The 23,802-nt window shown below is 43.0% G+C and overlaps 1 protein-coding gene across 1 annotated transcript; it reads left to right on the forward strand.

The window, feature by feature from the left end:
- Window positions 1–194: 194 nt before the first annotated feature.
- LOC307014758 (ADP-ribosylation factor-binding protein GGA1-like) lies at window positions 195–23,622 on the forward strand. The gene is made up of 17 exons (XM_079642875.1): window positions 195–312; window positions 1,598–1,682; window positions 4,238–4,313; window positions 4,548–4,646; window positions 4,754–4,877; window positions 5,027–5,127; window positions 5,312–5,392; window positions 7,290–7,427; window positions 8,605–8,686; window positions 17,621–17,765; window positions 18,016–18,158; window positions 18,480–18,553; window positions 18,671–18,879; window positions 20,564–20,793; window positions 21,655–21,824; window positions 21,916–22,026; window positions 22,634–23,622. The coding sequence occupies exons 1-17, from the start codon at window positions 246–248 to the stop codon at window positions 22,745–22,747; spliced, it is 2,049 nt and encodes a 682-aa protein (XP_079499001.1). The 5' UTR covers window positions 195–245; the 3' UTR covers window positions 22,748–23,622.
- The last annotated feature ends 180 nt before the right edge of the window (window positions 23,623–23,802 follow it).

A 23,802-nucleotide genomic window follows, 5' to 3' on the forward strand; every position in this document is an offset into this window, starting at 1 on the left:
CCCTTACAAAAATAATTAGATGAATAAGAGAACAATGCTTTTATTACATTAATATCAGTTATTGTACACCAATAATAGTTCTTAATTTCAATAAATATCTGATTATTACATTAGACTGTATATATAAAGGATTATTACAGCAAACGATCATTACCTGTATGAATCATGTCCATGTGTTGTATCTATGAACTCTAGTTCTGTGTCTCGTCTGCCTCTACGTTCCCCTTGCTGATCTCACGAGACCAATGCACCACATAAATCTCGCAGTGATGGCTGCGCCGCCCGACACGGAGAGTTTGGAGTCTCGTATCAGTGAGTCATTTTAAACTAATTCTACCGAGCATGTATTGTCTGCAAACTCTGACACTCGCACATTATTACCCGTGAGTTGTTTCGGATGACATGACAGCCCACCCGAGTCCCGGCTGTTGGGACTTGGAACCTTTCCGTCACATCCAGGATGCTAAAGCTAAGCTAGTTGTCAACACACAACACAGCCGAGCTTTAGCTTCTCGACTCGGTAGCTCACCTGAGGTTAGGTAATGGGAGACACTTTCACAGGGCTCCCATTTTAAAGACCCAGACATTGAATTATGATTAAGTAAAGGCTATGGCCTTGGTGAGAAAGTTCTAGATGTGACAGTGGCAGTGAGCGAGCAGCTGTTAGCACCTTCCCTGTGTATTTCTCTGCTCGGTGGCAGGCTGGGTGATGTGGCAGTGACTTGATACATTTTAAATCATGCCGTTACCAGCAAAGCATGGAGGCCTTCTCAGCATTTTATTCGTGACTTGGCTAAAGTTTTTTTTGTATGACATAAAGCTTTAACATTTTGACTCAACGTATGTAAATATAATTCAAGATTCAAAGGTCTTATTGTCATATGCACAGTAGTAGTAGTTATTGCAATGACAAACTTAACTCCCAGGCTCCTTCAACAATGCAACATAAATATATATAAGAGATAATACAATGAAACAACAAAAATAATGCAAAAGAACAAAAGAGAGTATCATTAAAGTTGTGCAAGAGAATGATGCAACTGAGCATTGTGCAAGTCATGCAAGAGAAGTTAACTGTATACATGTAAAGTTGAATAAGAGAAGGTAAAAATAAAGTGTAACATTTAAATACTGTACAAAAATAATGTGAAGATGTTTTCGGAGTGAAATGGTGAGGCTATCATTTAATGTTTAATCTACGTGACAGCATTAATTAATAAAAATTCATGCTAGCTAATATAATGTAAACAATAGACCAAATAATAGATACCCTCATCAAAGATATAATGTTTTTGTTGTGGTTCTGTTGAACTGCGTAGTATTTAGAGGTGTCACACATAGTCTGTTATTATTTGTACAAAACAAGTGTTTAGAAATAACAACTGAGAGTTAAACTGTACATTTCATACAGATTGAAAGTCGTTTTTTGAAAGATAAATCATTATAAAGATATATATATAACACAATAACAACAACTGTAACCAACATGTCGGAGATATATGTCATCTAATAGAATTACCATGTTGATATAATACTGTAAAGTTAAGGGGACATCTGTTTCCTCTCTGGACTGACATGCCATTTTCTTAATTTCCAGACAGAGCCACAAACCCTCTGAACAGAGACACCGACTGGAGCAGCATCCATGCCTTCTGTGACCAGCTCAACAATGACCTGGAGGGGTGAGAGGACATGTTGCTTCATCCATTTATTATGGGTTGGATGGAGTCAAGTGTTTTAAAGGTCACCTATTAAGCAAAATCCTTTTCTTCATGTCTCTTACACATCAGCATGTGTCCCCTCTTCTTCATGTCTCTTCTACATCAACATGTGTCCCCTCTTCTTCATGTCTCTTCTACATCAACATGTGTCCCCTCTTCTTCATGTCTCTTCTACATCAGCATGTGTCCCCTCTTCTTCATGTCTCTTCTACATCAACATGTGTCCCCTCTTCTTCATGTCTCTCCTACATCAACATGTGTCCCCTCTTCTTCATGTCTCTTCTACATCAGCATGTGTCCCCTCTTCTTCATGTCTCTTCTACATCAACATGTGTCCCCTCTTCTTCATGTCTCTTCTACATCATGTGTTCCCTCTTCTTCATGTCTCTTCTACATCAACAAGTGTCCCCTCTTCTTCATGTCTCTCCTACATCAACATGTGTCCCCTCTTCTTCATGTCTCTTCTACATCAACATGTGTCCCCTCTTCTTCATGTCTCTCCTACATCAACATGTGTCCCCTCTTCTTCATGTCTCTTCTACATCAGCATGTGTCCCCTCTTCTTCATGTCTCTTCTACATCAACATGTGTCCCCTCTTCTTCATGTCTCTTCTACATCATGTGTTCCCTCTTCTTCATGTCTCTTCTACATCAACAAGTGTCCCCTCTTCTTCATGTCTCTCCTACATCAACATGTGTCCCCTCTTCTTCATGTCTCTTCTACATCAACATGTGTCCCCTCTTCTTCATGTCTCTTCTACATCAACATGTGTCCCCTCTTCTTCATGTCTCTTCTACATCAGCATGTGTCCCCTCTTCTTCATGTCTCTTCTACATCAACATGTGTCCCCTCTTCTTCATGTCTCTTCTACATCAGCATGTGTCCCCTCTTCTTCATGTCTCTCCTACATCAACATGTGTCCCCTCTTCTTCATGTCTCTTCTACATCAACATGTGTCCCCTCTTCTTCATGTCTCTTCTACATCAACATGTGTCCCCTCTTCTTCATGTCTCTTCTACATCAGCATGTGTCCCCTCTTCTTCATGTCTCTTCTACATCAACATGTGTCCCCTCTTCTTCATGTCTCTTCTACATCAACATGTGTCCCCTCTTCTTCATGTCTCTCCTACATCAACATGTGTCCCCTCTTCTTCATGTCTCTTCTACATCAACATGTGTCCCCTCTTCTTCATGTCTCTTCTACATCAACATGTGTCCCCTCTTCTTCATGTCTCTTCTACATCAGCATGTGTCCCCTCTTCTTCATGTCTCTTCTACATCAACATGTGTCCCCTCTTCTTCATGTCTCTTCTACATCAACATGTGTCCCCTCTTCTTCATGTCTCTTCTACATCAGCATGTGTCCCCTCTTCTTCATGTCTCTTCTACATCAACATGTGTCCCCTCTTCTTCATGTCTCTCCTACATCAACATGTGTCCCCTCTTCTTCATGTCTCTTCTACATCAGCATGTGTCCCCTCTTCTTCATGTCTCTTCTACATCAACATGTGTCCCCTCTTCTTCATGTCTCTTCTACATCATGTGTTCCCTCTTCTTCATGTCTCTTCTACATCAACATGTGTCCCCTCTTCTTCATGTCTCTCCTACATCAACATGTGTCCCCTCTTCTTCATGTCTCTTCTACATCAACATGTGTCCCCTCTTCTTCATGTCTCTTCTACATCAACATGTGTCCCCTCTTCTTCATGTCTCTTCTACATCATGTGTTCCCTCTTCTTCATGTCTCTTCTACATCAAAATGTGTCCCCTCTTCTTCATGTCTCTTCTACATCAACATGTGTTCCCTCTTCCTCATGTCTCTTCTACATCAACATGTGTCCCCTCTTCTTCATGTCTCTTCTACATCAAGATGTGTCCCCTCTTCTTCATGTCTCTTCTACATCCACATGTGTCCCCTCTGTGGAAAGAGACTCTGAAAGTTTCAGGAAAAAAGACCCCCTCTCTTTTTGTCTTGATCCATTTATATAAAAACCTGTCTGAAAATGAGCTGATCAGATTTTGGCCGCTTTATGATGTCATAACGATTTTTTGGCTTGTGTAACCATTAGCCAATCAGCAACCAAGGTAACCACGCCCCCCTACCTTATCACCTGAATCTCCTCCTAGAGCACCATTGAGTTCTTTGTAACCAAATGTCTCTCAGAGGGGCGTGGGGAGGGGCTCCTTATTTTCATCTAAAGTAACAGACAGAGAATCAGCACTTTGGAAACAGGGCTGAAACAGAGGGGATTATGGGTAATGCTGCAATGATCTGTTTGGTGTTTCGAAGCCAAACACTTCAGAGACATGCTCTGTATATATCTGAGACCTATAATATATTGATGAAAAACAGTATAATATGGGGTCTTTAATTGTGTAAACCCCAGCTATGATAAAAACATATTTTCTGCTGCAGAAGTCTTGCCTGGTAAACTACCATCCCACAACATGATTACGTACAAAAGGGACTGCAGCACACTATTGACAATCGTTTGTTTTGTGTCTTGTGTTTCAGACCCCAGCTGGCCACCAGACTGCTGGCTCATAAGATCCAATCTCCTCAGGAGTGGGAGGCCATGCAGGCACTGCTGGTGAGTCCAATCTGATCCAGGATCTGTTAGTTACCGTTTTGTAATATTTAATAGTTCAACATGATTTTTGTTGCCAGGAATTGACAGTGTTTTAACACAACTAAACCTACATTTAACCATACCTTTTTGTCTAAATACGTATTCAATATATGGGAGTGGCATCACTTTACAGTATGACATTGTTGTTATCAGATTGGATTTAGTTTTAGCATTTTGTACTGTATTCTTCTCTAGGTTCTGGAGAACTGTATGAAGGACTGTGGGAAAAGGTTTCACAGTGAAGTGGGCAAATTCCGTTTTCTCAATGAACTCATCAAAGTAGTTTCTCCAAAGGTACGATTCCACAAGTGTCTCTTTTATTATTTCTAGGTTTTTCAGACCCCTTTTTTTGGTTTGTAAATAACTTCTTTGTTCTCCTCTACCCCCCCCCCCCCTCTCAGTACCTGGGCTCACGGTCACCTGAGCCGGTAAAAAATAAGGTTCTGGAGTTGATCTTCAGCTGGACTCTGGGTTTACCTGATGAGGCCAAGATCACAGACGCTTACCAGATGCTGAAGAAACAAGGTGAGCGGCCGTCAGAAGTCCTGATTGATACACAGCTAGAAGGAACTAAAGGTTGCAGCTTCCAGACAATTCTTCACATATGGCTTAATCTACTTATATCAACAGTGATGATTAACACCTTTTTGTTGGTCATATTCTGTGTTTGTCAGGTATTATTAAACAAGACCCCGAGCTGCCGCCTGACAAACTCCTGAACCTTCCTCCTCCCAGACCCAAGAATGCGATTTTTGAGGACGAGGAGAAGTCAAAAGTAAGGGTTTTTCAGTGAAATAAAGAAATAATCACAGTGATTATAACAGATGCTTACTAGCTTGAGAATAATGTGAGCTAACCCAGTTTCTTCCCCACGGTACATACTGTCTTTTTTAATTATCGTCTCTTTTTTTTTGATTTATGAAATCTGTTCACTTCTTGTTTTCGGCGTCTTTCATCAGATGCTGTCTCGCCTGTTGAACAGCTCGCACCCCGATGACCTAAAAGCTGCCAACAAACTCATCAAGGAGATGGTCCAAGAGGTACTTCTTTTAAAAATCACACTTACATTATCCACTAGGGGTGTAACTGTACACGTACGCGTACCATATTATTCGGTACGGGCCCTTCGGTTCGGTACACGTGTGTACCGAAGTGTACCGAACGAATATAACGTTAAACGTAAAAAATTGAGAACGTGAACGACTTCTTGGAAGTAATCTCAGGTGGTCCGTCGCAGCATTCAGAGTAATTTGCTCACATTGGGTTCAACGCGTCAGAGAGCGAGCAAGTCATTTCATTGGACGAGAGGCATGCTATGAGAGCTGGTCACAGGGATGCGTTCAAATTTAGTCAGTAATTTGAGGAACTGTCGAAATGGCGAACGCAGATAAAGTTGAGCTCCAAAATCCTCCAGCATCATTGAAGTCTCCGGTTTGGGAACATTTTGATTTCGCAGTTACGTACAAGGATGACGGACAAGACAGGTGGACCGAACCAACGCTGTTTGTCGGCATTGTTCAACTAACATTGGTTACGCGGCTGACAATACATCAAACTTGCACACTCATTTGAAAAGGCATCACCCGAACGTGAATATCACCGGTACCAAAAGAAAAAGACTGAAGTGCAAACCCAACTCCCGCTAGCATTTAAGCCTCCACCACTCGCAACAAGTTCAGACCGAGCCAAAGCTGTTACAAACGCCAAATCTCCTGATGTTGCCATGTTAGCAAAGCGCTACCTGGCTGTATCTGCTACCTCTGTCCCTAGAGAGGGTGTTCTCCACAGCAGGAGACATTGTTAGTGCCAGCAGATCTGCCCTTTCAGCAAGCAACGTGGACAAGTTCATTGTTCTTTAAAAAAACATGAAAATACAATGACAAGCAACTCAACTGGCTTCTTAGGTACTAGTACAGTACAGTTCAAATACAGATTATTTCAGTTCATCGAAACGCTGCACCTTAATGTTTATTTTATTATATTTTGTATTTATTTGAGTGAATACATTATTCACAGTTTAATAAAAAATATATATGTTTTCTTTTGTGAAAAAAAATTCTGATGTACCGAACCGTGACCAAAAAACCGAGGTACGTACCGAACCGGAATGTTTGTGGACCGTTACACCGCTATTATCCACATGTTCACTTTTTAGTGCTGAAGATGGTAGTCGGTGTGTGTTTTTTAAGAAGAGGAGTGACATACCAGAGAGCTGCACTTGAGAGCAGGAATGAGGAAGTGGGTTGGTTTCTTCCGGGAGGCTTTGTGTGTCAATGGCAGATTGGTTCAGCAGGAATTTAGAGAAAAATCCTTTTATTATTCTAATTTTTTTACTGCTATTCTTCAAATTAGTTTGTTTTCTATTTATTTTCCGAATCAGAAAACTTTATTGATTTTGGAGCGTTTTGTGACAGTTGTTTCATTTTAGAATGTATTAACCCTCCGGTATCACTGTGGACCTTTTTGTCCCAAATGACTAATTTGCGTAGTCTAATCGAATGATACCGAAGGGTTACATAAATAAAAAGGTAAATAAATATTGATAAAATAAAATTACAAAATAAAAATTGTGTAAAAATAGAAAAAAATGTCATAAAAAAAAAAAGTTTTAAAATATAATGTCCAACTGAAATAAAAATAGAATTCAAATATTTATACAAACCTAATAAGTATCAGAATACCTTTATTAGTCCCACAGAGGGGAAATGTACAGTTAAGTTCAAAATGTGCACATTGTACTACAATATGTATAATATAATACAAGCAGTGGACTATTTGAATTAGTTCCACAGTGAAGTAGTAGAAAGTTAAAATGTTACAATATTACGATAACACAAATCCTACTCTCTGCAGCTTGCTTCATAAAAGATCCTGTCCCTGTGTGTCTGCTCTGTGGCTCTGTGTGCACTCTGTGAACGTGTCTCCTCTCTGTTTCAGGATCAGAAGCGAGCGGAGAAGGTTTCGAAGCGCGCGAACGCCATCCAGGAGGTGAACGAGAGCGTCTCTCTGCTGACTCAGCTCCTGCAGGACCACGAGCCCCCCGCTGACAATCAGAGCAACGCCGAGCTGCTGCAGGTGAAACTTTCATTATCTCAGAAGCAGAGTTCCCGTTAGACATTTTTTTTGCCGGTCAACATGTCCGTTAAAGTTTAAATCTTCGGGACAAAATTAGAAAAGTGCCGGTCAAAGGTCTTCTTTGTTATTTATTGAGCTTAAAACAAATTGATATGATTTGATATTAAACAAACTAATTATAGTAGATTAACTACATTATTCAAAAGTGAACAGTAATTTACAATAACACGGGAATAATAAACGGAGCGCTCTCTCTCTCTCCTGACAGCCCGTCAGTATCATGCAGCTCACGGATCAGTAATGAGTGACCCGACAGTAAAACTAAACATATCTCTAACTAGTTTAGGTAGTTTGAGAGGTAATTAAAATAGCTACGTGTGATATTCTAACCTGAAGTGTGTTTTGCTCCGCTCACCGCTGCATGTGATCATGCAGAGCTGCGTGTCGACTCGTCAGCAGCAGCTGATCTCTCTCTCCCTTCAGATTAGACTTCACTCGCGTTTATGTCCATATCGATCAGATCCAGCTAGTTCTAGCTAATGATATGATTACCTGCTTATTAAAAGACACCGTGACCTAACCAATAAGCGTCGCTATGCAACCGGGTGAGGCCACAAAGTATAGTGCAGCATTATGCATTTGTTTACATGCCCACCGGAACCCCGAGGCATTACCAACAGATCAACGCACAATCAACCCATACAGGACATCTCTTTCTCCACATTACGTGTTAGACATTAGAATTGACTATTCTTGTCTGTCACATAAGTGGAGCAACTGAAGCGGTATTGCGCTAAAGGGAAATGATTTTGACCGGACATTTTGACCGGAGAGATTTGCCGGTCTTCAGCATATTTTACCGGTCATAGTCCGGTAATAACCGGGTAACGGGAACTCTGCTCAGTATTATAAAGTATAACTGAACTGTGCCTGTGGATGTATTATTAAGTACAATTATTTTCTTTTCTTTGGCCTTATGACGGCTAAAATTGGATGACCTTTTTAGTTTTCCCTTCATACAGTATTGTAAATTGCATGACATTATGAGCTGTTTTGTTAATGTATGTTTTGTGTGTGTGAGGACCCCAGGAAGAATAGCCAATGCTAGTGCTAATGGGGATCCTAATAAAGAATAGAGGTTACACTGCACAGTGTTTAATATACTGTGTTTGATCAGGACCTGTACCAGCGCTGTGAGAAAATGAGACCTACACTGTTCAGACTGGCGAGCGACACGGAGGACAACGACGAGGCTCTGGGTGAGCGATGTTTTTATTTATCTGCCGTTAAGGTCCTGAAATAAAAGAGTGACAACCGCTTGTTCAATTGCTGCAGAAATGTTTCTATTCTTCATCAGGCAGAGCAAAAGACACAAAGTTTGTTGCATACGTTTAACTGTCCAGGTGTTTTTTTATCTTCTTGCTCTTACAAAGTTGAGCCTGATAAGAGCGCCAGAGACACGCCCACCATGTCATCTTAGAAACATAGGCAGGGCTCGACATTATAAATGGCCCGCTGGCTCGGAAGCACTATTTAGACACCCCGGGCCAGCATAACGTACTTTCCACTTGCCCGCTCGGGCCACAAAAAACATTGCTTTAAAAAAAAGATTGTCCTGTGGTATTGGTATTTTGACTTGCAATTTAGTTAAATTGTTTAGTTTATTAACGCTACAACATAGCGTTTCGTGAGGCGGTTGTCGTTGTTGGGTGAAAAGCAAACAGCTGATTGCTGCGGAGCACAGCGTGAGCAGGCTCCTCCTCCTCCTTCGTTCACTACAGACTATCGCGCCACCTAACATTCGCCAAAATGTGTTTTAATACCAGCGGTAACCGGCCAAGCGCAAAAAACAATCTTCAAGTAAAAGAAACTCACCGGAGGAGTTAAAGGAGAGTGACAGGGATTATGAGAAGAAGAGGGAGAGAACGTTTCAGCCAGCTTGAGTTGGCTTCTAGTGCAGTGACGCGTCCTAAAACCCTTTTTATAATCTATCGATTACATTTATGATTCGAAAATTATAAAAGTAAAGCTTTTTGTCGAGGGAACCAGCAGCTTACTTCCTGGTTTTAGGACGCGTCACTGCACCTCTCAATATGATGCCAATATAAACACGGTCTTCTGTCGGCTCTGTACATCAATGCCGACCTATGCTGACAAGTAAGTGAAGAGTAGACAACATAAAGGTATTGGCTATAGGGAAATGTCCCAGCAGTTTAGGAGAATGAAGGTTCTAATCTAATCTAATACATAGCCATTACATTTCTAACTCCTAATGACGGGAAGGCAGAAAGCGCTTTATACAAATAATAATACTCATAATATCAGAATTTTTTTAACAATGACCACAATATCATTATTTTAATAAACCAAATATGAACAATTGAGGAAAATGAGGAAGAACTGATGATTCAAATGTTGTAGTACAAGTAGTAATGTAGTTGGTGCATAAAGGACTATTGCAACAAATGTGTTCATTTTTTTCATTATAAGTCGATTTTTTTTGGACGAATGCTCCGGGCCAGTGGTTACAAGGGTGGGGCCAGTGGTTACAATGGTGGGGCCAGTTGTTACAATGGTGGGGCCAGTGGTTACAAGGGTGGGGCCAGTGGTTACAAGGGTGGGGCCAGTGATAATACGATTTTAGCCTTAATGTCTACCCCTGATTGGAGATAATCAATGATCTCCACATACACACTGTGTGTCTTCACTGTCTTCTATATCTGGGACTGCAATTGTCTTTAATTATTTATGCATCTTTGGAATTCAATAAACAAAATAATAATGGTGTGAATCTTTGCTTTTTTTAAATGTATTGTATTTATACGATTTAACATCCTTTTTAAAATCACACAGAAATGCTGAACTGCACATTGAGTTGGTAGAGTCTAGGGATGCTCCGATCGATCGGCCGATATTCACTCTTTGCCGATGGATCGGTGCTCTCTATAAAGTCCGACCAGGACAGCCAATCACATGACTTGAAATATACATTACACTTTTCTCTGTGCGCGGCAAAACAAGCTCATCAAAAATGGCTTCCCCGGTCTGGCAGTATTTTAAGGTTTCCGAAAAAGACAGTCAAATAGCGGTATGCAACGTGTGTGAAGCAGAAATCCTGCAGCTCCACCCGCTGTGACGGACCGGTGAGCGGAGAAACACACACTAAGAGTTAGACCTAACACACTTAGAGAGAGAGAGAGAGTGAGAGAGAGTGAGAGTGAGAGAGTGAGAGTGTGAGAGAGTGAGTGAGAGAGTGAGAGAGTGAGTGAGAGAGAGAGAGAGAGAGAGTGAGAGTGAGAGAGAGAGAGTGAGAGAGAGTGAGAGAGAGAGAGTGAGAGAGAGAGAGAGTGAGAGAGAGAGATTGTTTTGATTTGAGTAAGCTGCATCAGAAATGAGCTCCTGAACAAAAAATCGAAATTGGACCTAAAAAGTGAGACATTTTATAGGAAAATCTGCAGAATTAACTCCAAAGAAGAGTTAACGACATTGATCGACAGAAACCAGAGGAAGAAACGCAATTTTTGGATGTATTTTTGAGTTGAAACTACAAACTAGCTTTCAACTACCAATTGACAACTGTCAACCGTCTAGCTGTGGGCTGCTAGCTGTGGGCTGCTAGCTGTGGGCTGCCAGCTGTTACCTGCCACTGTTGGAAGGAGCTGCACCAAAGAAGGTAGAGGAACATTATAAACTGTGAATTATTTCATGAAGATAAAAAGAAAGGAAAAGAAAAGTATTTGTAAGCTAATTAATTAGCCTAGCCTCTCTTTGGAACAAAACAAGTGGTCGCCATGGAAACTGTCCAGCAGGCAAAAAAGAACTTCTCAGCTCTCAGAGCAGAGGGAAGAGAGATTGAATATCCTGCTAAATGCAAGAGTGTAAATGCGAAGGACAAACACAAGGAGAAGACACTGTGTGGAAACCCAGAGGTCCTCTTCACTGACTATGCCCAACAAAAAGGAGGAAGGAAGAAGAACAACCTCATATTCTTCACTGATTCCATCTACATCTGGAAAGATACTCTGTGCAGGAATTATGCATACGTATCCAGAGAGGGCATCGGCTCAGGAGGCAGATTAAAAATCTGTAAAGATGAACACCTTGACAAAGATGACCCTCTGCTCACCATCACATACTACACCAAAGGAAAGGTCATGGTCCAAGGGAATGAAGCCAACCTGGAGTCATTCCAAGAGGCATTCCCCCTGTTGAAAGCTGAGGTGGACACAAAGAGGATCAATGTCCCCTCTGATGTCCCCTCTGATGTCCCCTCTGACAGCGAAGGTGATGAGAGCCCAATAGAGAACCCCAACACCTTGTCCATCTCTGCCCCTCCCACACCGGCCAGCTCCAACAATCGGCTGAAGGAGAGTATGGCCCTGCTGGAGCTGGACTTTGCAGAATTCAAAGAGCGGACCCAGGCCAGGCAGTCTGGTCCCCCAGACAACACTCTGCAGCAGCTTAAAGAGGACCTCCAGCAGCTCAAGAGCGACAACGAGGCTTTGGCATCTGACCTCAGAGGCACTCAAACAGGAGAACAGTGTGCTCCGTGTTCAGTTAGCCAAGGTGAGGGAGGATGCTGAGTGTAGAGAGAAGAGCTTCACCAGGCAGGTCCAGCACCTGACAGAGAAACTCTCATCAGTCCTCACAATGACGAGTAGAGAGACACAGACTCTTCCTGCCAGTGTCCCTGGCCCACCCTCTCTGCTCAGCACCCAGCCCAACAACACCCTGGCCCGTCCTGATACACCCACACAGCCAGCTGCCCACAGCCAGCTCTGCCCATCCCAGCCTCCCTCTACTCAGCAGGAAGAACAAGACCCACAAGTGGTCCTGCTGGCTGACTCAAACGGGAAGTTCCTGGACCCAAGAAAGCTTTTCCCTGATAAAAAGGTGCTGTCTAAACACTGCAGCACCACAGGCCAGGCCATGAAGCTGTTGAAAAAGGAGACCCTCAGGAGCCCTCAGTACCTGGTGATCCACACGGGAACAAATGACCTGCACACCCTCCGTAGGGACACTGCTGAGGCAGTGAGGAAAATGGCGGAGCAGGCCAGTAAGGAATTCCCTGACACCCGCATTGTGGTCTCCACCCTGCTGCCAAGGACAGACACCCCTCCTCATGTCATCCATGACATTAATATGGAGATCAGAAAAGGATGTGCCACCTTACCAAATGTCCACCTGGCCCTCCACTCAACCATTGGCCCCTGGGACCTCTATGATGGACTCCACCTACACAGAGAGAGGGTGGGGATATTTGCAAAGACCCTCAAAGATGCAGCCCTGGGACGCAGTCCTCCCACCCCCTCCTCTAGAGGCCTTATAGACCCTCCCACACCGCTTCCTCCCCATCACCACCCCAGGATCACCACCCCTGCTGTGAGGAGACACAACAGCTCAGCCTGGACCTCCCACTCCCCACGCCCCCAACACACCAAGAGGAGGCTGCTTTCACCCAGCTCAACACCTGCACAACATCAGCAGCAGAGATATGCAGCAACAGCTGCTCCTTGTCTCCCTCCCCGCCTACAGCAGCGGAGCTATGCTGCAGTTGTAGCCCAGCCTGCTGCCACCCTCCCTCCCCCTGCTACCTCTGAACTGGGAGACATCAGGATGATGCTGCACACCCTGTGCACCCGACTTCTGTCCAGCTAAGACATTACATTTATATGTTATCGTAGTAATCAGTACAATAGCAATATTAGTGAAAATAGTTGTTTTATTTGTTGTTTTTTTTTATATATTTGTCTCACTATACAGGTTCATTTTGATTGTTTTGTATTTTTTAAAAGATGCGTTCTTTTCATATAAGCTGTTGGAATATTCAGGGACTCCACTCCTCAACCTTTGAGGTTAAGAGTGAGAATCCAGAGTTCTTAGAATCTATCAAAGATGTTGATATAATTATATTAACAGAAACATGGTGTAAAAATGATCTGCTCACTCACTGTCCTCCAGGTTATAATGAAGTAATGGTGCCCTCTATAAAATCAAAAAACATACGCAAGGGCAGAACATCGGGGGGGATCTTGGTGTGGTATAAAGGAGATCTTTGCCATCAGATCTCAGTAGTAAAACAAGGTAAATCACACATTTGGCTAAGGTTAGATCAAGCCCTGGGCATAACTGACAGGAATCTATACATGTGTGCTATTTATATACCCCCAGTAGATTCTCCTTATTTTGAAGAAGACATTTTTGAAACTCTCCATTCAGAAATAGCCTATTTTCAGGCCCAGGGAAATGTGCTTCTAACTGGAGATCTGAACGGACGAACAGGAATTGAACCTGATGTCATAGACCCACAGGGCAGCCACCATGTATTTGGTGAGCCCCCCCTGTTTACCACACCAACCGTCAGCCATCGGAACAGCCTTGACTCTGAAATCAATCAGAATGGCAAAGAGATAGTGCATCTCTGTCGGGCCTTAGGCCTGTACATAGTGAACGGGAGGTTCAGAGGGGACTCTTTAGGGAGATTCACATACTCCTCAGCTCTAGGGTCTAGTGTAGTAGACTATGCAATCACTGACATGGACCCCTCCACTATCAGTGCATTCACTGTCAGACAGCAATCCCCCTTTTCAGACCACAACCAAATCAATGTGTTCTTTAAAGTCTCAGGTCCAATGAGTGACACAACAAGGGGACCCAGTAAGCTGTATACATTAAATCCTACTTACAGATGGGCCCCAGACAGTGGAGACAAATTCCCCATGGCCTTGAACTCACCTGATCTGATGAATGACATGTCACTATTTGACCAAAATCAATATGTTCCTACCAAAGATGGTGTAAACATGGCCATTGATTATATCAATATGATATTTCACAAGGCAGCTATTAAAGCTGACCTTGTAAAACAAAAGCGGAAGCCTGTTAAAAGGCAAAACGCTGACAAATGGTTTGACCAGGAATGCAAGACCATCAGAAAAGACCTGAGAAAAATAGCAAATGAAAAACATCGGCAACCAAACAACCCAGCCTTACGCATTAGATACAATGACCTTTTAAACAAATATAAATGTACAATAAGGAACAAAAAACAAAATTATACCCACATGAAACTTGAGGATATTGAGAAAGCCATTGATCAAAATCAATTCTGGGATCTGTGGAGCAACTTCAACACAAAACAACCGCAAGCATTACCCATCCAAAACGGTGACATCTGGAGAGAACATTTTGAAAGTTTGTACAAAGACATACCAATAAATCTAATGAATTCAGATCAATGTATTACAAAAGAGAAACTCCAAACATTAGAAGAAACTATTAAAGACAACCAAAACCCCCTTGATTTCCCAATGACTTGGGAAGAGTTGACCACACAGACACAATCTCTCCGGCCAAGGAAAGCTTGTGGCCCAGACAACATTAAAAACGAAATGCTCAGATGCAGCACCCCAGAGATGCAGGGTACAGTATTAAAGCTGTTCAATATCATATTGCAGTCAGGATGTTTTCCTGACATCTGGTGCAAAGGGCTCATTTCCCCCATTCATAAGAGTGGAGACAAATCAGACCCTAATAACTACCGTGGCATCTGTGTCAGCAGCTGTCTGGGGAAATTATTCTGTAGTATTCTAAATAAAAGAATACAAGATTTCCTTAACCGACAATCCATCTTGAGTCAAAATCAAATTGGCTTCCTTCCAAAACACCGCACCACCGACCATGTATATACCCTTCACACTTTAGTTAACAAACATGTACACCAAACAAAACATGGTAAGATATTCACTTGTTTCATTGATTTCAAAAAAGCTTTCGACTCTATTTGGCACGAAGGGCTCTATTATAGACTTCTACATTGTGGTATAGGGGGCAAAATGTACGATCTGGTTAAATCAATGTATTTAGGGAATAAGTGTGCTGTTAAAATTGGAGACAAACAAAGTGAATTCTTCACCCAGAGAAGAGGTGTTCGTCAGGGTTGCAATTTAAGTCCCACTTTATTTAATATATATATAAATGAACTTGCTGTTCAGTTGGATCACTGTGCTGCTCCTGGCCTCTCCCTCCTAGAGAGAGAGGTGAAGTGTCTGCTTTATGCTGATGACCTTGTTCTGCTGTCTCCTACTGAACAAGGACTACAACAACAGCTGGACATAGTAGACCAGTACTGTAAGAACTGGGCCCTGGCAGTCAATATGAAGAAAACTAATGTCATGGTTTTCCAAAAACGCCCCAGATGTCAGGAGAACAAATACCAGTTTACCATAAATAATCATATCATCGAACATAGTATGAGTTACACCTACCTCGGTTTAACCATAACAGCATCAGGAAGTTTCAACATGGCAGTGAATGCACTCAAAGAAAAAGCCAGAAGAGCTCTTAATGCAATTAAGAGAACATTTTATAATGTCCAAATTCCAATTAAAATCTGGCTCAAAATCTTTGATAGTGTGATCCAGCCCATTGCGCTGTACGGTAGTGAAGTATGGGGTCCACTCAGTCACCAGAGCTATACCCGCTGGGACAAACATCCAACAGAGTCTTTCCATGCAGAATTCTGCAGATACATTTTACGTGTTCAGAGAAAAACACCAACAAATGCATGTAGAGCAGAATTAGGCAGATACCCACTGATCATTAACACTCAAAAGAGAGCACTGACATTCTTTAACCACCTTAGATCCAGCCCCGAGACACCCTCCACTCCAAAGCCCTCCAAAGCCAAGAGCTAACCCCAGAGAAGAGTCCCCTATGTCAGCTGGTGCTGAGGCTAACTGCCCCCTCTCAGAGCCACTCTGACCAGTCTCTCAACAACACTGCTCTCCAAACACCAATCACAGTCAAACGCATTATAACACAATGTAAAGACAACTATTTACAACATTGGGAAGAAGAAACTAAAAGCCAAAGTAGATTAGAATGTTACCTGGCTCTAAACAGAGAGTATGAGCTGGCAGAGTATCTCTCTACTGTCAGAGATAGAAAGCAGAGACAGATCCTAACCAAGTACAGGCTCAGTGACCACAAACTGGCAATCGAAACAGGAAGACTCAAAAGATCCTGGCAACCAAAAGAGAACAGAACATGTGGTCACTGTACGACAGGTGAGACTGAGACAGAGATGCACTTCCTCCTGAAGTGCCAAACATTCAACGAAGTAAGGAGCCATTTATTGGAACAAGTTGAACTCTGTAATCCCAGGTTTCAAGGAGGTTGATGACCTCTCAAGACTGAGAGTACTCCTAGGAGAAGGAGACAAGGCACACCTTGCTGCCCAATATGTATACACATGCCACAACCTGAGGGACAGTGAATGAGACACACACACACACACACACACACACACACACACACACGTGTTGAAATGTAATTGTATCACTGTATATATATATCATCAATAATATGTAAAAATTTGAAATGTCTGTTAATGTTGTTAATTATTTTGTATTGTGATGCTTTGGCAACATTGTTTAATTTAACTTTCATGCCAATAAAGCCCCATTGAATTGAATTGAGTGAGAGAGAGTGAGAGAGAGTGAGAGAGAGTGAGAGAGAGTGAGAGTGAGTGAGAGAGAGTGAGAGAGAGAGTGAGAGAGAGTGAGAGAGAGTGAGAGAGAGAGTGAGAGAGAGTGAGAGAGAGTGAGAGAGAGTGAGAGAGAGAGAGAGAGAGAGATGAGAGTGAGAGAGAGAGTGAGAGAGAGAGAGAGTGAGTGAGAGAGAGAGAGTGAGAGTGAGAGAGAGAGAGTGAGAGAGAGAGAGAGAGAGAGAGAGAGAGAGAGAGAGAGAGAGAGAGAGAGAGAGAGAGAGAGAGAGAGAGAGAGAGAGAGAGAGAGAGAGAGAGAGAGAGAGCACCTTTAATGTAAACTTGAATAATGTACTTCATTTGAATGTAATAATTATGTTGTTTGTGGAAGCTCCAGTTTATGAACCCATTAACTGAGTTGTAAACATCACTTTAAATGGAAGATCCCCATAGGCCCCGCCCCTACAGCGATCGGTATCGGCCGATACTGATTCCGGCTATCTGCCCCAAAATTCCCGATCGGAGCGTCCCTAGTAGATTCCTTCTTAAAATACTTATTATATAATCGCTTGAATTTTAGACGTTGTTAAATTCAGAATCTTCGAAGATGAAAATCTAAATTCTTCTTGACCTTGAATCTATTTGACCCCCCACCCTTATCCACCAGCCTCGATAATAACCCCTGCTTCCCTCTTCCTGTTTCCAGCTGAGATCCTGCAGGCCAACGACACCCTGACTCAGGTCATCAACCAGTACAAGCAGCAGGTGAAGGGGGAGATCGTCAACGGCAACAACACGTTAAACACACACAAGCAAACAGGTGGAAGAGCTGAGCGCAGAAACACATTAATGTGTAGAGAAGATGGAGTTGGAGGATGAACCCTCTTTAATGGTCACACGTGTTCATGCACACAGCCTAATGAGTGTACTGTGTAATAGTGGTGTAATCATACACAGTGAAATGGGACGTAGCAGTCCACACTCCATATTTTAAGTCTGTTCGGGGACTTGAACCAGCGACCCTACTGACTGTCGCTGCCGGACAAGAGATGTTAATGCAGAAGATTATTTATATACAATAACTTTATTGATACCTCTCAGGAGGACGTCCCTGCTGGATCTGTCGGGGTTGGACACATCGCCTCAGTCGCCGCCATCTTTCCCAGAGTTCCCCACTCCCACAGACAACGCCCCCTCGCAGGAGATGGGGATCAGTCTCCTGGACGACGAGCTCATGTCACTCGGTAACAGCATCGCCTGAACATATTGAGTTATTATTCATAGGCCATACTGCCGAGCCCTACTCAGGACTTTGATTGTGTCGAGTTCTTTCTAATAATAATACATTTGATTTATTTGGTGCTTTACAAGCAAGTAAAGAAGAAAAATAACAACAAAAGTAAAAAGTGCTAAGCTAGGTGGAATAAGGGCGAGGGGTTAGTGGATAAGGAGTTGAAGGCAAGAGGGAAAGGGTGAGTTTTGAGGGATTGTTTGAATGATGTGAGAGTGTTGGCATGTTGAACCATTATGCTACATAGTTGTGTAACTCTTTGTGCATCCCACAGGTCTAAGTGAAGGGACACACACCTCCAACCCCCCCTCACAACCTGAAGACTCCACAGCCTGGGACTCCTTCCAGGTGATCCTTTACGCTCTCAAACCTCCTTAAACAGTCAGGTTAAAAGGCTCCTCGCTCTGAATACATGTCCGGTATAATCAACGAGACATCCATCTCCTCACACTCTCTCTTCTTCAGTCCTCTGACAGTATAGACGCAGACATCCCAGCAGCCCCGAGCCTCCTCCTGACTCCGGACCCCCCCTCCCTCTCTCTCCCCCTCTCCTCCCTCTCTCTCCCCCTCTCCTCCGGCTCTACCCCCGGTAACTCCGCCCTGGACGAGCTGGACCTGCTGGGGAAGACGCTGATGCAGCAGTCCCTGCCTCCAGAGGGCCAGCAGGTCAAATGGTAATTTAAAAAACTCTGTTCTACTGTGACAATAGCTGTGGGAAATAGCTTCAAAAAAGCACTTAAAGGTCCCATGTCATGCTTTTCCGGTTATTACCTGTCCCCTTGTGTGTCATGAAGGTTTTTATGTAAATGGTCTGCAGAGTCAAAATCCTCAAAGTACACCCTGTAGAGAGTAAAACTCTAACACAGAGAAGACCTGTCTATGCTGCCCCAGAACGCCTCGTTGGACATTTCTCTTTTTCCATTGTTTGCTTCTTTGGTATAGTGACGTATTTCGGGTATAGTTACGTTTGGACCAATCCGTGGACTTCCTCACACACACACACACTCGGCAGGACGTTGCGAGGCTCGCTGCTGGGATCGGCGAGACACTGTGAGCTGGCTCAATGGTGTGGGGTCGGTGAGACAGCGAGACACAGAGGAACTCAGCCTGAACACACACAAACTCCCGGCCAGGCTGTGGGTGTGTGTGCATTTTGGGCTGTGTCTCGCTGTCTCGCAGACGGCCACTGGACTCATGGGGGGGGGGGAGAGCTCCAACAAGCCGTTTAGGACAGAGAGTGAATACACATACTATACAGAGATGCTGTATGAGAAACCAATGTGAGTTTGGAACATTGATCAATGTAAATGTATTCTAGTAGACCTCAACAATGGAATTATGATCAGTAGAAAAGGCCATGACATGGGACCTTGAAAGCACTTTGGAATACATGTTTAGTTTAAGTACAGTAGCAGCTGCTGTTGGTAAAAGATTTCTGTCTATTTTTCTAAATAAGAGCCCTGAAACAAACCAATGAACTTTATACTAGGGTTGGGTATAGTTTGGATTTCAACGATTCTGATTCCGGTTCTTTGAGAGGGTAAAAATAAGTCCCATGCCAATTTCACTGGGAGAAAAATATATTTATGAAAACATTAAGTGAAATCTGTATTCCTATTTACAAATCACTTCATACTGTTTAATTTTGTTGCGGTTATTGAATACAATTATATAAAAATAATCTCTGCATTGTTGATACGGCACACAGCTTTGACAATTTTATTCCTCACATTTCTGTTGGGGAATCATTTGCTTAGGTATTCAACCTTTGACACGGTTCATAATTTTCTCCTCTCACTGTCTCCTTTCCCATGGCGTAGGTCTACGGCCTTGGGTATTGCTGCTATCTCTCTTAAGGAGGAGCAGCTTGGGTACATTGTTGTTGCCAGCTTATGACCGAGCACAAGCCGCCATGAGGTAGTTTACTGTTCAGGGACGAAGGTTCCCTGGCGCACATTCTTTTCGATGGACGAGAGCTCTAGTTAGATTCAGGGTCCACATTTGTTTAGTCTCGCTGATAAAGAATGACGATTATTAAACTCTCAACTAGTTAAAACCTGGAACTACAGAAGAGTTCTTCAGAATTGATTGTGGCATCTGAACCGTGTGGTCAACTCGTGGCCCGTGACATGTCTTGTGAATTCTCCGGCCGACGCTCAAAATAAACCGCCAGTGTTTGCCGTCAAAGCTCCAGCTCCGCTCGTGTCTCCCTGAGTCCTGACTCCAATTGCTTCAGAAGTTTCCACCACAATTTCAAGATGTTGTTATAATTAACGCTTCGTGCATTCAAGCTGTTGCCATTGTGTGAGTCGGTAAAAGCACACACGAATGAATTAAGTTCATTTCTCTTTTTTCCAGGGACAAGCAGCTGTGCAAACCCACTCTGAGAGATCTGCAGAGCAAGTCTGGGTGCACCATCACCCCCATCCCCATCCCCACCTTCGTATCCGACCCCCCCGCTCCCCTCCTCAGCTCTCAGCCCAGCCTCGCAGCCTCGTTGCTGGAAATGTCCCCGACCCACACCGAGGCTCCTGCAGCAGAAGTCTCACTGACGGATGTTTTTGTACCGCTAGAATCCATTAAGCCCAGTAAGTCAACTTGATAGCTTTATGCCTCTGCCTTAAGGGAGAACAGATTTATCGATCAGTGCAGGGTTGAGTTGTAAAACCCTGAAATGAGATCGCATCTCTGCATTTCCAGGCTCCTTCTTCTCAAAGTTAATGTTTTTTGATTAAAAGCCTGAAATAAGGTCTGTGGTAAACACAAGCGATATTCACATGTCAGTAAACACCCCACTGGTGAATGTCTGACGCTTCTGTGTCTTAAAAAACAGCGGTTGCTAACAAGTGTCTAAATGAGACGACTAAATGTCATCACAATGAACATTAGCTGCCTTTAGCTTAGCGGCGGTGACGTGAAGTCATGTGACCGTGCTGTCGTTCCTTTATAGTTAGCTGTCCACTTCTGATGATTTACATTTTAACAATCACAAAGTGGAGATAATATGTGGAGATGATCCTGCTGAACAAAACATGTAAGTATCATAAACGTGTGTTTGCCACAGAGATTATTTTCGGTAATATTCCAAAATTGAATGAAAAATATCCCATTGGCTTTCTGTTGAAGGAAGAAGGGGTCAGCCTACAAAAACACATCCTCCCTGCGCCCCTGTATTAGATCATAATAATAATAATAAAGCTTTATTTAAACAGCACATTTCATACAACATATGCAGCTCAAAGTTTTTTACAAAATGACATCACAAGTTCAAAACAAACAAGAAATTCCCCTCAGATTATTTGTTAAGAACTTTAAAGGTACATGCAGCAAAATATAACATTTGATCAGGTTTTAAAAATGGTTAAAAATAAATAATGGTTTCTCTCTGACGGATCAGACACAAGACAACTGAGTCATTGCAACAATATACACCCCCCCTCTCCCTGCAGGCAGTCTGTTACCGGTGACGGTGTTTGACGGACACAGTCTGCGGGTTCTCTTCCACTTCGCTCGGGACTCGCCCCCCTCCCGCCCCGACGTGCTGGTGGTGATCATCTCCATGCTGTCCTCCGCCCCGCTCCCCGTCTCCAACATTAACTTTCAGACTGCGGCTCCAAAGGTCAGCGCTGAGAGAGCTCAGAGGCCCATCTTGTGAAGACGTGTCTCAGCGACGTAAGGAAGTTGATCTTGTGTTCCTGTTCCTCCTGTAGTGTATGGCGGTGAAGCTGCAGCCTCCGTCAGGAACAGAGCTCCCGGCTTTCAACCCCGTCCTCCCTCCTGCTGCCGTCACACAGATCCTGCTGCTGGCCAACCCAAACAAGGTGAGGGGGACAACAGGGGGCTTCCTCTAAAGATATTACCCTATGAAAGGCCCTCCACTGGAGCTGAATTCTACAAACAAGACGGTCCCCTCAACGTTTGACCTATTGCTCTAGTCATCCTGGTTTAGGGGGATCTGTAAACCATCGTAATCATTTAGGAAGGGGGTCCAAATCTTTGTAGACTTCTGCACTGAGCCTTTTAGCGTGAACCGGATTCTCTCAAGAAGTTCAGATATTTGTTCTTACGAATAGGTTTTTAAAAAATCTGACAAATCTGTTTTTTCTCTTTGTTTTAAAACTTAGATCTCTGAGTTTCTCTCTAGAAAAATAAACCCCCTTTTTATTGTAATATTATTTTTTAAACGTAGAACAGGCCCTCGCTGTAAATCTGGAATGTCTTTACTGAGGCTTTCTATGTATTCCGATTTAACTATAGGGTTGATTCTATAACAGTGACACTGCTAAGTAGAGGTTAAATTACATATAAATGTTTAATACAAAATGACACTTGAGTTATTTAATTGTCAAATTAACAATAAAAGTCCCAAAGAGGCTACCTGGGTGTTTATCTAAAATGTACCCCCCTCTCTCCTCCTGTGTGTTTCAGGACAAAGTGCAGCTGCAGTACACCCTGACCTTCACCACGGGGGGGCAGCAGCAGCACAGTGAGGCCGGCGCCGTAGAACAGTTTCCTCCTGCAGAGACGTGGGGGAGCCTATAGCACTCAGACTCAAACACCACCTGACAGACTTTCAGACTCCGCCTCCTTCCAACTCTTCACACGCTCCTTTCCTAAAAACACTCTTTGATTACCTTCCTCACGCTCAGTCAGTGCAGCGTGTGTTTGCTTTGCTCTGTGTCTAGTCTGCTGTGCTTTAAAACAAAAAGCTGCAACATGCTTTCTCCCCAAAAGTCCTGCAGTCTTGTCTCATTTCTTTCTTTAAAGACGGTGCTACGAAGGATGAAGAAAACATCAAAGTTGTGCACTTGTGTTTTCCACTAAGTCAGTTTAAATCACCTCTGCATGTAACATCCAGCACAACGAGAGAGAGAGGACGATACAGAGAGCTCATCTTAGTTTGCGACATGTACTTTGTGTAGTGTGTGTTTTGTGAGGATTATTACTTTGACTGAGTACTCTTTGATTTGCACAGAATGATTTTTGATTTTACCGTTTCCTGTCTTTAATTTAACGATCATTTACTGTCTGCCATACGTGCCTATTTTCCCCTTCTAACATATTAACTTTTATTGCGTTTAGTTTCTCATCAGATCCGTATAACCTTAAATTCTTAATATATTCCCAAAAAGTTTTAGTAGTTGCATTTAATAGTTTCTTTAGCTTGTAATTTAAGCATTTATTATTTCCGCATTTATCTGGTGAAGATCATTGAAAGTGAGATGATGTTTCTACAGACTGTGCATGAACTCTTCTTCTTCCTCCTCATCACACTCCTCCGCACTCCGCATAATACGACCGCTCTGTAAATACCAAAGATGGCGGTCCTGTTCTGCACATTTGACTTGTGCAAAGAGCATAACACTGGTAAAATATTCAAAATGGGTAATAAAGTTTTTTTCTTGGTGACCTGAAAACCTGTTCTTTCGTGTTTGTTGGTCACATGGAAACTTCCTGATAAAATACCGTAAGCGACATTTAGCGGGTTTTAGCGTCAAGGAAGACGACGCAGTGAAACATGGAAGACGTTTATTAAACTGTAAAAAAAAAAAAGGGATTTTCTGTTTGCTAGGAATACGGTTGCAAAGGGGTGGTAG

This window comes from Notothenia rossii (assembly GCF_949606895.1).
Source record: "Notothenia rossii genome assembly, chromosome: 8".
Classification (NCBI taxonomy): Eukaryota; Metazoa; Chordata; class Actinopteri; order Perciformes; family Nototheniidae; genus Notothenia; species Notothenia rossii.

Coding starts and splice junctions, on each gene's coding strand:
- LOC307014758 (XM_079642875.1), top strand. CDS start 246: ATGCACCACATAAATCTCGCAGTGATGGCTGCGCCGCCCGACACGGAG. Junction 8,687..17,620: donor GGACAACGACGAGGCTCTGG/GTGAGCGATGTT, acceptor TCCTGTTTCCAG/CTGAGATCCTGCAGGCCAAC. Junction 17,766..18,015: donor GAGCGCAGAAACACATTAAT/GTGTAGAGAAGA, acceptor GATACCTCTCAG/GAGGACGTCCCTGCTGGATC.